This window comes from Lepus europaeus, chromosome 13 (genome assembly GCF_033115175.1).
Source record: "Lepus europaeus isolate LE1 chromosome 13, mLepTim1.pri, whole genome shotgun sequence".
Lineage (NCBI taxonomy): Eukaryota > Metazoa > Chordata > Mammalia > Lagomorpha > Leporidae > Lepus > Lepus europaeus.
In genome coordinates, this window is record NC_084839.1 from 38,762,909 (window position 1) to 38,777,279 (window position 14,371).

General features: G+C 41.0%; 1 protein-coding gene across 4 annotated transcripts in view; it reads left to right on the top strand.

Moving 5' to 3' along the window:
* EML4 (EMAP like 4) overlaps positions 1–14,371 on the top strand; it is a 174,651-nt gene that overhangs the window by 154,327 nt on the left and 5,953 nt on the right. For all 4 annotated transcript variants that reach the window (XM_062209337.1, XM_062209338.1, XM_062209339.1 and 1 more), the window contains 4 exons: positions 2,965–3,053; positions 4,289–4,386; positions 13,440–13,527; positions 13,957–14,055. In XM_062209337.1, coding sequence (XP_062065321.1) covers positions 2,965–3,053; positions 4,289–4,386; positions 13,440–13,527; positions 13,957–14,055 — 374 coding nt within the window. The remainder of the gene's footprint in view (positions 1–2,964; positions 3,054–4,288; positions 4,387–13,439; positions 13,528–13,956; positions 14,056–14,371) is intronic.

A 14,371-nucleotide genomic window follows, 5' to 3' on the forward strand; every position in this document is an offset into this window, starting at 1 on the left:
ACAGCAGAGAGCTGGATCAGAAGAGGAGCAGCCGGGACTAGAACCAGCATCCATATGGGATGCCGGCACTGCAGGCTGGGGCCTTAACCTACTGTGCTACAGCGTCGGCCCCAAAAACCTATACTTTGTTGTACTTTCCAATTGCAAGGAAGCAGTTTTTTAGACACCTTTTGTAATGGAAGTGATAAATGTACATGTAACATGTGACTTCAGAGCACCAGTGCCCTGCTGATTAGCCTTTAAAAAAAAAAAAAAAGATTGATTTATTTATTTGAAAGAGTTATACAGAGAGAGAAGGAGAGGCGGGGGGGGGGGGGGTCCTCCATCCACACTGGCGGAGCTGATCCAAGGCTGGGAGCCAAGAGCTTCTTCCGGGTTTCCTACGCTGGTGCAGGGCCCCAAGGACTTGGGCTGTCTTCTACTGCTTTCTCAGGCCACAGCAGAGAGCTGGATTGGAAGTGGAGCAGCCAGGACTTGAACTGGCGCCCATATGGGATGCCAGCACTGTAGGCAGCAGCTTTACCCGCTACGCCACAGCACTGGCCCCCTGATTGGCCTTTAAACTTGGGTATTTCACATGTAATTTCTTACCTGAGTAAAATAACAGAATTTGTTAGCTGTCTAGAATTGTTAGCTACCTAGAAATTTTTAGCTCATAGCTTAGAAATTACTGAAATTTATTAGTCAATGTAGTTTTTTACAGACAAATTTCATTAACAAGTAGAGTTGGGATCTTAAAGTCTCATCTCCTGCCTTGAACACACTAAGGCATGTTAAGCAGCATCATTAAGTTTTTTATTTAATTCTTTTTTTTTTTTTTTTTTTTTTGACAGGCAGAGTAGATAGAGAAACAGAGAGAAAGGTCTTCCTTTTTGCCGTTGGTTCACTCTACAACGGCCATTGCAGCCGGCGCATCTCGCTGATCCGAAGCCAGGAGCCAGGTGCTCCTCCTGGTCTTCCACGCAGGTGCAGGGCCCAAGGACTTGGGCCATCCTCCACTGCCTTCCCGGGCCATAGCAGAGAGCTGGCCTGGAAGAGGGGCAACCAGGATAGAATCCGGCGCCCCAACCGGGACTACAACCTGGTGTGCTGGCGCCGCAGGCGGAGGATTAGCCTGTTAAGCCACGGCGCCGGCCAGTTTTTTATTTAATTCTTTCAGGCCCTTTTCTCTGTATATTTATTTCTCCCATCTGAATAATTAAAAATAAAACCGCATACTTCTTATCCTATGCACTATGAGATCAGGCATGATTTTATTTTCTAGTTTCATCCTGCTATTTCCCCCTTGACTATCTTCCTGCAGACTGTACTGTAGAATATTATGTACCTCTTGCCAAAACTTGGCGTTTGTCCTGTTCCAAAATTATTTTAAATTTATTTGCTTATTTATTCACTTTACAAATGTTAGTGGGGGCCGGCGCCGCAGCTCTCTAGGCTAACCCTCCGCCTGCGGCCCCGGCACCCCAGGTTACAGTCCCGGTTGGGGCGCTGGGTTCTGTCCCAGTTGCTCCTCTTCCAGTCCAGCTCTCTGCTGTGGCCTGGGAAGGCAGTGGAGGATGGCCCAAGTCCTGGGGCCATGCAACCGCATGGGAGACCAGGAGGAAGCACCTGGCTCCTGGCTTCGGATCGGCACAGCGCGCCGGCCGCAGCACACCAGCCATAGTGGCCACTTGGAGGGTGAACCAACAGATAAAGGAAGACCTTTCTCTTTGTCTCTCTCACTGTCTAACTCTGCTTGTAAAAAAAAAAAAAAAAAAAAAAAAAAAAAAAAAAAAAAAGTTAGTAGGGTACTCTGATTCAGGCAGTGCTCAGCTCTGAACTCTTCCAACCCACTATGCATGTTATTACCTACCTTCTTCTCACTTACCCAACTTTGTCTATCCATATTGCCCATCTTTGCTTTATATCCTGTGTTGCTCTGCTCTTCCAAAACACCTATTCCTTCTTTCAAGTGCTCTTAGAAAAAGGTCAAGCAATAATCATTCATTACATAGTTAGATTTATGTCATTGTTTTTTACTTACCCTATAAATCTGAATGAGGAAAAATTGTTACGGGACACAAATTTAGTATAGCACTTAAGGCACTGCTCGGGATACCTGCATCCCTTGTTGGAGTGCTTGAATTTGAATTCCAGCATCACTTCTGATTCTCGCTTCCTGCTAATGCCCACCCTGGGATGCAATAATGGTAACTCAAGTTGGAAGATTTAGATTGAGTTCCTTCCTGGCTCCTGGCCTGGGCCTGGCTTGACCCCAGCTGTTGAAAGCACTTGGAAAGTGAACCATTGGAAGGGGGAGCTCCATCTCTGTCTCTCTGCCTTTCAGAGAATATATGAAACAAAAAATGTAAAGAAAGAAAAACTGTCAGTTTTAGAGCTTCCATATGCAAGTGTTGAAGATATTGAGGAAGCAGAGTGCCCCCTGCTGGTCCCTTTGACATCACACCAAATGAGTGGCTCACTGCTTTTCTCATCCTCCTCCATTCTCTCTGTTGTCCTTCCCACCTCCCTAGCTGCATAGCTATTATTCCTCCTGCTTAATTGCCTGTACTTTCCCTCAATGTCCACTTCACTGTATCTACATCATTCCTAAAGGCTTTCCTATGCCTGCTAGCATTCATTTTTCTCTTTCAATTGGCTCATTTCCTTTTTCCCAACTGTAACGTAGTAATCTTTAAGAACAGTGATCCTGACATCTTATTTTCTAAAATTTAAACAAAGGGGCACAGTTGGCATTCAGTAAATACCTAACTAGGAATGAGAACAGCCTAGGCCCATAGAAGCTTCTTTATACTATATCTAGCAACATTTTGCAAACCAAATTCATCCTTTATTAGAAGAGGTAAACATGTCATTTAAGGGCTGTTAATGAAATTTCATAAAAAGAAATGGAAAAAGGTATCAGCAACCATTTTTTTCTACAAATACTCTTATCTGAAGAAAATTTTTGTGTTTACTTAACAGGTGGTTTGTTCTGGATGCAGAAACCAGAGATCTAGTTTCTATCCACACCGATGGAAATGAGCAGCTCTCTGTGATGCGATACTCAGTAGGTAGGCAGATTTACCCCACCCCTCTTTTGCATTCACAGCACCTCACAAAATTGCTGACTTTGCTTCAATAAAGCTGACGCCTCATTCTCTGCATTCTAGAGTTGTTAAGAATTGAATATGTTTTCCCCAATATCAGATTAATCCTGCTACTGGAAACTGCCAAAGATCTGCATAAAGTTAAACAACATTCTAAATCATGAAGTATAGACATAAAAAGCAGTATTGTGCTACACAGACTTAGTATTTTGAGTATTTGTTGGGCTGAATGTTACCTCTTCTTAGTAACTTACGTATATGAGTTTAAAAAAATTCTAGTAATATTCAAATTAAACAAGTATCACAGGCCCTCCAAGTTCTTTAGAATCTAGTTACAGTGTTACTGGTTATGTAGTAATGATATACTTGTTAATTAGATAAAATACTCAGCAATTTATCATAAGAGTTTGACAGATTTGTTTAGCCATGATTAATTCTTTGTACTTGATTCAAAATGTTAATTATGTTTCCATAATAATATTCCAGTTACAGTCCCCTGTTATTAATGGGGCTTTGGTTCACACTGTTCCTCTCTCTGGAGTTAGACTAACATGTTTTATATTTGAAAATACACCCAAAATTGTTCCATCACCATGGAGTCCAAAGGATCTTTTTGATTCTCAGTTGTTCAAAAGAAGCACAGAAAATTTTCTGTGAATTGAACAAGGAAGGAAAAAATATATGCTTCAAGCTATAAACAAGAATCACCTTGAAGCTGAAAGTGTTTCTGTAGTAGCCAGTGATCACTGCAAACAGAAACAGTAAAATCCGAAGATGAAATGGACTCTGTTGAAATTTGCTACATGCTTAGTGCAATGGTAGGTAAAATGGAGGAGACCATGAAAGAAGAGAAGATGGTTCCTTTCCAAGAGAACCTACCCTGTAACTGGGGAGATCACAGGTGCTGGCTGAACTAAGCAGATGTCCTCAGCCAGCTCTAAGAATTTGCTCTGTAGTTTTGCTGACTAGAAGGAAGTCAGTGTAGAGTCTAAGGGATGTGAGCATCTCCAAGAAGGGATTAGACTAGGGAAAACCATTTGTTTTTCGAATGTCCTTAGTGATACTGCAAAATAACACTTAAATTGGTGATATTTAATAACATTTGTGAAATAGTATTTAGTATAGGGTCAGTGAAATCACAGTAAACAAATCTATCAGTGCCATTTCTCTAATCAGCACTTTTTCCTGTTTAACTCTAGATGGCACCTTCCTGGCTGTAGGATCTCATGACAACTTTATTTACCTCTATGTAGTCTCAGAAAATGGAAGAAAATATAGCAGATATGGAAAGTGCACTGTAAGTAATAGTAATATAAAATTAAGTTCAAAATTATAGGGAAATTTTAATTGGATTGAAAGAGAACTAAATGTTTATGTTGCTGTATCTGTTGTTTTCTGTTGTTGGCTACTTCAAACTTTAATCTCTGTTTTTGTTTTTGTTTTTAAGATTTATTTATTTGAAAGAGTTTACAGAGAGACAGAGAGAGAGAGAGAGGTCTTCCATCCACTGGTTTACTCCCCAAATGGCCACATCAGCCAGAGCTGGGCCGATACAAAGCCAGGAGACAGGAACGTCTTCTGGGTCTCCCACACAGGTGCAGGAACCCAAGGACTTGAGCCATCTTCTACCGCTTTCCCAGCCCATAGCAGAGCTGGATCGGAAGTGGAGCATCTGGGACTCGAACCAGCACCCATATGGGATGCCAGCACTGCAGGCAGCAGCTTTACCCACTATGCCACAGCACCAGCCCCTAATCCCTGTTTTTGAAAACAGCAGATTACTTGAGGACAGAACATTGTAGTTCCCTGTCTACTCTAGAGATAAGTCAGTCTCTCTCTGTCTCTCTCTTTTTTTAACAGGCAGAGCTAGAGAGAAAGACAGAGAGAAAGGTCTTCCTTCCGTTGGTTCACTCCCCAAGTTGCCACTACGGCTGGCGCACTGCCGATCCAAAGCCAGGAGCCAGGTGCTTCCTCCTGGTCTCCCATGCGGGTGCAGGACCCAAGCACTTGGGCCATCCTCCTGCACTCCTGGGCCATAGTAGAGAGCTGGACTGGAAGAGGAGTAGCCGGGACAGAACCGGCACCCCAACCGGGACTAGAACCCGGGGTACCGGCGCCGCAGGCAAAGGATTAGCCTAGTGAGCCACGGCGCCAGCCAAGATAAGTCTCCTTTTAAAAATACTTATTTATTTTCATTTTATTTGAAAGAGTAGAGATCTTTTATTCACTGATTGATTTCCCAAATCCCCACAACAGCAAGACTGGGCCAGGCTGAAGCCAGGAGTCAGGAACTCAGTTAAATCTTCCACCTGAGTGGTAGGAACCCAGCTACTTGAGTGATTACCTGCTGTCTCCTAGGATGCAAATTAGCAGGAAGCTGTAATTGTAGTAGAGCCGGGACTTGCATCTAGGCACTCTGAAATGGAACACAAGCATTCCAAAGAGCTTCTTAACCATGGTGCAAAACACCCACCCTCAAGATGTTTCCTTTTGATAGGAGTTTAATATCTGTCTCTCTCTGATGACTTTTAAGTTCATTTCCTAAAACTATAAGAAGCTCTTAGAATGACATTTTACAGATGAAGTCAGAAAAGATATTTCACTTTTAATCTCAATATCCCATGTTCCTGTCCATCCCCCACACTCTACAGTGTCCTCTCTGCCACTAAAATAATTTGTAGATGTCTGTATTTAAGACAGTAGACAATAGCATTTTCCTGCCGTTTGTTTCCCTCTCCTAACTTGATTATTTTGTCATAATAGGGTGGAGATTGTATTAAATTCTGTAGGTGAACTGAGTATTGACTATGTGTCAGGTCCTTTGCTAACTAAAGAAATGGTCTAAGCACTGGGAGTATCTGCAGGATACGTTCCTTGGTCCCCAAGAAGTAGGATGAGAAAGGTACAGAGTGGAGCAAGAGAAGAATGAGAAGGTAGGCAATATACAGCATCATGTTGAGAACACAGTCTGTGGCTAAGACTGCGCCACTACAGGCTAACATCAGTTCATGTGTATGAAGTGCTCAGGATAGAGCTTGGCATTGAGTATTCAGTGTTAACTACTATTTTTATAAAAAGTGAGGTAGTTTGTTATAAAAGTTAGGAAATTAATGTAGGATTATCAAATCATGAATTAATGGCACAGATCCTTTAGCCATCTTTATCATTAAATGATTATTTTAGGATAAATAAATAAAATAATTTGGTTTTTTAAAATATACATCTTATAGAGGCCGGCACTGTGGTACAGTGGATTAAAGCCCTAGCCTGCAGAGCTGGCATCCCATATGGGTGCGGGTTCAAGTCTCAGCTGCTCCTCTTCCGATCCAGCTCTCTGCTATGGCCTTGGAAAGCAGTAGAAGATGGCCCAAGTCCTTGGGCCCCTGCGCCCATGTGGGAGACCTGGAAGAAGCTCCTGGCTTCAGATCAGCTCAGCTCTGGCCATTGTGGTCATTTGGGGAGTGAACCAGCGGAATGGAAGATCTCTCTCTGGCTCTCTCTCTCTCTCTCTGGCTCTACCTCTCTTTGTAACTCTGTCTTTCAAATAAATAAAACTAAATATATATATATATATATAAATATATATATATATACACACACACACACACACATATATGTGAGTATATATACATATACTCACACACATCTGATAATGAAAGTAAACTTCAATATGGGTCTGATACTTATTTTGCTTACTCTGTACAGACTGAGTATCCGTTATCTGAAATACTTGGAACCAGAAGTGTTTCAGATTTTGGATTTGTTTTTCAGATTTTAGAATATTTACATATATATAATGAGATAGCTTTGGGAGGAAAAAAATCTAAGACTAAACATGAAATTCATGTGTATGTGGCTGTAAGGTAATTTTTACTGCTTTTATATTTTGGGTGTGACTTGGCACTTGAGGTCAAGTGCAGAATTTCCCACTTTGGGTGTTATGCCAGTGCTCAAAAAGTTTTGAATTTGGAGCATTCCAGATGAGGGATGCCTAATATGTAGAAGCAAAACCAGGCCATTTATTATTTGAGGAAGAAAGACTTGTTTATCTGCTTTTTATATACTTGTACTACATGCTAAAACCAGTCTATTTATAAGCTCAAGCAAACGCAAATAAATTGTAGAATTTACCCAGAATATTATTTGACTTGACAATAATTATGAGTCATTACCCATTATTCTGTTCAAATCCATCTTTTAATCAAGTGATCAATTTAGGGGCCAGCATTGTGGCTTAGTGGATGAAGCCACTGCTTGCTATGCCCTGTCAGAGCACTGATACAAGTACCTGCTGTTCCACATCCGATCCTGCTTCCTGCTAATGGGCCTGGAAAGGCAGCAGATAACAGACCAAGAACTTGGCCTCTGCCACCCATGTAGGGTCTAGGAAGGAATTCCTGGTTCCTGGCTTTGGCCTGACCCAGACCTGGCTGTTATAGCCATTCGGGGAGTGAACCAGTAGATGTAAGATATCTGTATTCCCCCACCCCTGCTCCATTATTGCTCTGCCTTTTAAATAAATAAATCTTTTTTTTTTTTTTTTTTTTTTAATTTTTGACAGGCAGAGTGGACAGTGAGAGAGAGAGACAGAGAGAAAGGTCTTCCTTTTGCCGTTGGTTCACCCTCCAATGGCCGCCGCGGTAGGTGCGCTGCGGCCGGCGCACCGCGCTGATCCGATGGCAGGAGCCAGGTGCTTATCCTGGTCTCCCATGGCGTGCAGGGCCCAAGCACTTGGGCCATCCTCCACTGCACTCCCTGGCCACAGCAGAGAGCTGGCCTGGAAGAGAGGCAACCGGGACATGATCGGTGCCCCGACCGGGACTAGAACCCAGTGTGCCGGCGCTGCAAGGCAGAGGATTAGCCTAGTGAGCCGCGGCACCGACCGTTAAATAAATAAATCTTTTTTAAAAAATTTTATCAACTTAATATTTTTATATGAAATGGTGTGCAAGATCAAATGAAATGTCACATCTACCCCCAAAAAAATGAAATGATCCAATATAAGGAATTTTGATTATTCAAGTTTACCCTAATAGGCTCCAAATTTTTCTTAATTTTTCAACCTTGACCTTTTAAAACAGTCCATGTTTAAGGTTGGGCTTTTGGTCTAGTGGTTAAGGCACCCACCTACCTCACTGGTGTGCCTGGGTTGGATACTTAGCTCAAACTTCCTATCCAGACAGACTCTGGGACTCAGAATAATGGCTCAAAAGCTGGATCCCTGTTACTACAGAAGACACCTGGATTAAGTTCCTGGCTCTCAGCTTTGGCTCTGGCTGGTCCCAGCCATTATGGACATTTGAAGAGTGAGCCAGCAGATAAGCTGAGCTCTCTATCTCTCAACTAAATAATTTTTAGAAGTCCACAACTTGATAAATAGAGTATATCAGTTAACCTGTGGAATCATAAAATTTTGCAGATAGCACTGTAGCACTTAAATTAACTCAGCCCTCATTTTACAGATGAAGAGACTGTTTTCAGAGATTAATAATTTATCATTGGTTGCATCTTGACATAGTAGCAGATCCAAGACTTGAACACAGTTGTCCTAAGTCTTAGTAGAGCAAACTTTCCAATGTAGGGTAACATCTCAGATTTTTCAGTATGTATATTGTTGTACTGTGCTGTTATAATACATTTAACTGGTCCAGAAAAGAAATAGAGCAAAGGGTGACATTGGATAATCAGAATGACCTTGGGAGTGTTGAGAAATTGCATGAGGCTTGTCCTATTCTAATTAGGCAGTTTTTATCCTTGGAGTGTTTGAAAGTAATATTTCAAGATACCCTTAGGAACTATTAAAGTTTATAGTGCTGTTTGAGGCTATAATGAAAGGCTCAACTACTCTGCTTTTCTAATTATCTTGTTTTGTGCTTTGCTTCCAGCTGTCACTTCTCCTTGCTGTCTGCTTCCACCAACTGGTCTTATAGTCTCCTTTTAACTACTTTTATCTGTTGTCTGCTATTATATAGGACATGCAAAACTGGGCTAATGTTGGCTCTGCTGCTTACTAGTTTGCAACTTTTAGGCAAGTTAATTAACTTCTCTGAGTCTTAATTCTATTATCTTAAAATTGTAGATTTTAATAAAGGTTAGGTCTTTCTGAAACATGCAACTAGAACTGCTCTCAAAATTCCAAATATAAATGTTATTTCCAATAATTTTCCTATTACTAGTCAACATTTAAGTGATCATTGTAACCAAAGAAGCATGCTGGGTTTAGAGCCTTATGAAATATCCCTCTAATGAATTATAACCAGTTACAAATATTTGGAGTCCGTCCCTCATCATGGTACCACCTTCTGAAGACATGTCAGTTGAGAAGCCTGTGGGTGCCCAAGGTTGCAGAGCAGCAGGTGAGGCATGGTTCCCTAATAAATTACATCATTACAGGCTAGGGCATTACCTTCAACCTCATAAGCTAAGAAACAAGATGATCCATCTTAGATATACGGACTTACGTCAACTAAGTTCTCCAAAGCTGGTTTATAAAGTACCAATTTAGGGGTCAGTGGGTTAATAATGGGTTAAGCTGCTGCCTGCCTCCCATATGGGTGCTGGTTTGAGTCCTGGCTGCTCCACTTCTGATCCAGCTCCCTGTTAATACACCTGGGAAAGCTGTGGAATGGCCCAAGGACTTGGGCCCCTGCTACCCACATGAGAGACCCAAATGAAGCTCTTCCCTTCTGGCTTCTGTCTGGCCCAGCCTTGGCTGTTGTAGCCATTTGAAGAGTGAACCAGCAGATGGAAAGATTCTCTCTCTCTAATTATGCCTTCCAAATAAATTTTTTAAAAAAATTTAATTTTTAAAAATTAAAAATAGGGTATCAATTTAAAGTAAGAATTGGTAACAACACTAAATCCTGTTTTCCTCTGGCCAACCAAGTTTTCTCTCTCTAAGCAAACCTCAGGAAATCAACTGATAATCAGATTGCTAATTTATTTCTTGAAAGTAAGATATAGGAATCTCAGGGGACAGGACCTGAGCATCCTCTAGACAGTGCATTCCACCTCCCTTTAGAGAAAAGGAGACCTGAGTATAATCAGGTGAGCATGTCCAGTGCATGTGTCCACCATGTAGTGATAGCTATTGCCAGCACTAATCTTGCTTCTGATCCCTCTATCCTGGACACAGGTGGGCACTCCCACATTTGCCTCTGATCCTTTCCTTTACTGACTGCCCTACTGATTGGATAGATCCAGGCCTGTAGTCAGCTTGTCCTCTAGGCTCGCTGACCTCAAGCCATGACTGACTTCTTACCTCTTTCTGCTTTAAATTGTTAACTCTGAAATTTAACTCTCAGAAGTTCCTGGGGAATATCCACTGTAATTTCCATAAAGAACTTTGCTTTTCCATTTATTGAAATTTATTTCTATTTTTTACTGACCCCAATACCTTTTGTAGTCTTTCTGAAGTTTATCCTTACCTGCTTGAAATTCAATGTTTAAAAAAACTGTATAAACTTTAAAGCTAGAGATCTGTTATGTAATCCTACAGAATGTTCTTTTGAAATGTTTTCTGCTCTCCAAAGGACTATAATAGTCACATTTAACTTCCTAAAACTATTAGCATATAAAGGGCTGGAAAGAGCATTATATGGTCTACTTCCTCCTTTGAATAGGAAAAATGGGGAACTCTACTACATTCCTCTGCTTTGTGCTCTGACCTCTCTGATCAAGCCAATCTTAATTAACCCAGTTACAGTATAACTACATGAATAAACTAGGCTCCAAAGGTGAGACACTGCGTTAAAACTTTGATGTGACTCTGATCAAACCTTCAAACCCCTCAGCATATGCTAGAACCTAGCCAGGAGCACTTCAGGCTAAATCTTTTTTCACATCCCCTGTTACTTTCCTTTTCCCTCTCATTTCTAACCCTTGCATTTCATTTTAATGCTGTACATTCTTTATCATTTCAGAAACAAAGCAAAAATACAGTACAAATACAGTTGTACAATTCAAAGTACAATCTGACACTTAAAAGGGTTTCTTAATTTTGAAGTGGCACAGATGGGTGGAAGGGTACTCTATTTGCCTTTTATTTCCAGATAGCCTAAGCTACCCACCAAAAGGCACAATGTCATTTATAAAAGTGGGGAAGTAAGATGGCAGAGCACTGCTCAGTATTTGCTTCACATAGTATAGTGCTTACACATGCCTGCCTCAGACAGCTAAATTAAGAAGAGCAGAGTGTACTTTGTGCTGAAGATGTTACATACTTGCTATCCTGTGCCAAAGGATGCAGGTTTGTTTACTACACATAACAGGTCCTAACCCATTGCTTTGAAGGAACTCCAGTGATCTCCTAGGAAATAGTTGGCTCTTCATGAGACTGCCACTCCAGGTGGCTGGCAGATCTGGGAGGAGAGAGGAGGGAGGCAGTCATCCTTGTACCCTTCGATCTATGGTGCCATTCATTACCCCTTCTGGGACCAGTCTGCCCTGCACTTGCCAGAACGCACAGTGTCCCCTCCAGCACACACATTCCTGCCTGAGCTGATCTGTGGCATTTGTGGTTCTCATTTCCATCATCTTCTTTAGAATTTAACTCTGACCTTTTTTCTAATGGCTGCATTTCATGATCTGCCGTCTTTTTTGGTGTTTAGTAAATACTAGAAAAAGTGGTTAGATGATAAACTGTAGGGTTCATAGATTCATGGCTGTGTCCCCTGTTAACTGTAGAAACTGTCGTTTTGTAATCACTGCTATGGAAAAGTCTAGAAAGCAGCTTTGGATTCAGAGATCTTTGTAACTTGTTTTGTGCAAAGCCTTCCTGGGTGCAGGGTTGATCTGGGGTAGTATGGATCTGATTTGTTTCATGTAATTGGGCCTCCCAAGTAGGATTTCCTGTGGCAGAAGGATTTTACATGAGCTAAAAAGATCTGAAGACTACTGGTGGAGAAGCTCAGTGATCGCTGCTGTTGTCACTGGTTTACTGCTTCCACACAGGGTACTTATTTACCTCAGCTATGCTCACATGTATGAAGAAAAGGTCCTTATTTACCTATAAACTTTTTCTTAAAATGGTACTTTTAAATTATTTTGTTCTCATCTTCAGTGTTCCAGAAATGAGTAAAAGATAAGCTTAAATGCTGAGTTTAATTTGCTCCACAGTCATCTGACTTGAGTTTGAACCTTGGGTCCACCAATTCTTTGTGATTTCAGAAAAGTTGCACAACCTTTCTGTGCCTCCTAAGCTTCCTCCTCTTTGAGGTCCCCATGAGATTTGTATGTGATAATGTATGAGAGTAATTTAAACAGTCCATAGAATTGGAACCAAGAGATTTTAGTTTAGTGCAAAAAAGATTTGAAATCCATGCATCTAAGATACATGCAAAGAAGTTCATAGAAATGTATATTTGGGGTGGGGGGACTAGAGGGCTATGGTTATTTTTGTTTTTTGTTTTGTTTCTTTTGGACCAAATTCATTTTATCTCTGAATTGTCTTTTTCCTGAGTTTTTTGGATTACCCTCAGGAGATGAAGTGTTGATTTTGGTGGATCATTAGATCTGTGTAATTTCTAAGTAGTTCATTGGAAATCATCAAATGCTCATATGAAGCCAATAAAATTCAGCATTTAGTAACTCATTTTAGTACCCACAATGCTAGTACAACATAAACAGAAAAAGATCACTATTTTCCTGTTTAAGTAATGTTTTGAAGAGTAAGAGATTATATTGGGTGCAGCTGTTCTGAAGGAGGGCCATGTTGGGTGACTTCTCCAGAACATTATTTGGAGTTTTTTAGGAGCCCTCCATTGTAAGAACACTCCTATGTGGGTGTCATGCTCCTCAGCTTCTGAGGTATACCAAGGACGCTCAAGAAGCAGTCCAGGAAAACTGTACTCTCTGCACAACTTGTGGCCAATATTTCTCAAAAATGGAGTCACTTTAATAGAGACCCCAGTAATGGGCAGAGGATCCAAAAGTGTGATAACCACTGCAGTTTCCTCAAACATTTTTGAGGTTCTTTCTTAGAAGAGATGCTTTCTGGCACAAGTAATAAGTACATGTTTGCTTCTGGTGTCTCTTGGAAGAAGCCAGGATTCTCCTCAGTTCCAGCTGCTTAAATGTTGTCATTGTGATGAGATCCCTTTAGTTCCAGAGACTGCAGGAACTCTTCATGTGGCACTGGCTTCTCCTTACACTGCATCTGTGGCTCCCAGTAAAGTGGAATAAGGTCTAAGGACCTTCTGTGGACCCTCTTCAGCTCTGGAGGTTGTAATAGTGCTCCCTAGCCTTTAGGATTGTGACAAATGGGTACTCAGAAAACAGTATTGGCTAACTTATATTATTCATCATTCAAAATCCCAAATTCTTTCTGACAATTGCCCTTTCATTCTCTAGGGACATTCCAGCTACATCACACACCTTGACTGGTCCCCAGACAACAAGAATATAATGTCTAACTCTGGAGATTATGAGATATTATACTGTAAGTATCAGTGATCACACAGATGCATGCTAACGAACAGGCTGCATGAAACTTGAATTGTACAGAGAATGAACACAGGCTTCTGAGCTTCAGTTCTTTCAAATGTAGTTGATGTCTTCAAGAAGGTAATTGTATAGAACTGAAGACACATATAATAATAAGGAATTAGTGGGATTGATGCTGCTCTGAATGGTTTTAAGCATAATAGATGGACATATGTAGTTTCAAAAGAAAAAAAAATTCTTTGAGAAACAATTTTGTTTTATAAACCCTGTTAAACACATGGAAAAAAATGTTTATATGTGCCTTAATGTTTGTCAGTGTATATATTATAAATCAAAGTGAATGTGGTTAGTTTGAGTCAAGATGGACTTTCAAATACATTTGTTACACAGTACTATGATTATGCTTCCTGTTTCCAAATTTAAGGGGACATTCCAGGTGGCTGCAAACTAATCAGGAACCGATCAGATTGTAAGGACATTGATTGGACGACATACACCTGTGTGCTAGGCTTTCAAGTCTTCGGTAAGAGCATGCATGACACCTGACATGAAGAGGGGCTTTGTGAGATTGATACATAATCCTAATTTGTGTGACTTTATAAATGAAAAGGAGTCTGATTTTTTTTTTTTTTTTTAAGATTTGCTTTTATTTATTTGAAAGGCTTGGTGACAGAAAGACATCTTCCACATACTGGTTCACTCCCCCAAATGGCCAGGGCTGGGCTAGGCTGAAGCCAGGAGCCTAGAACTTCACTTAGATGTCCTATGTGGGTGGCAGGGGCCCAAATACTTGGGCCAACTTCAGAGAACTGGATTGGGAGCAGAGCAGCCAGGACTCA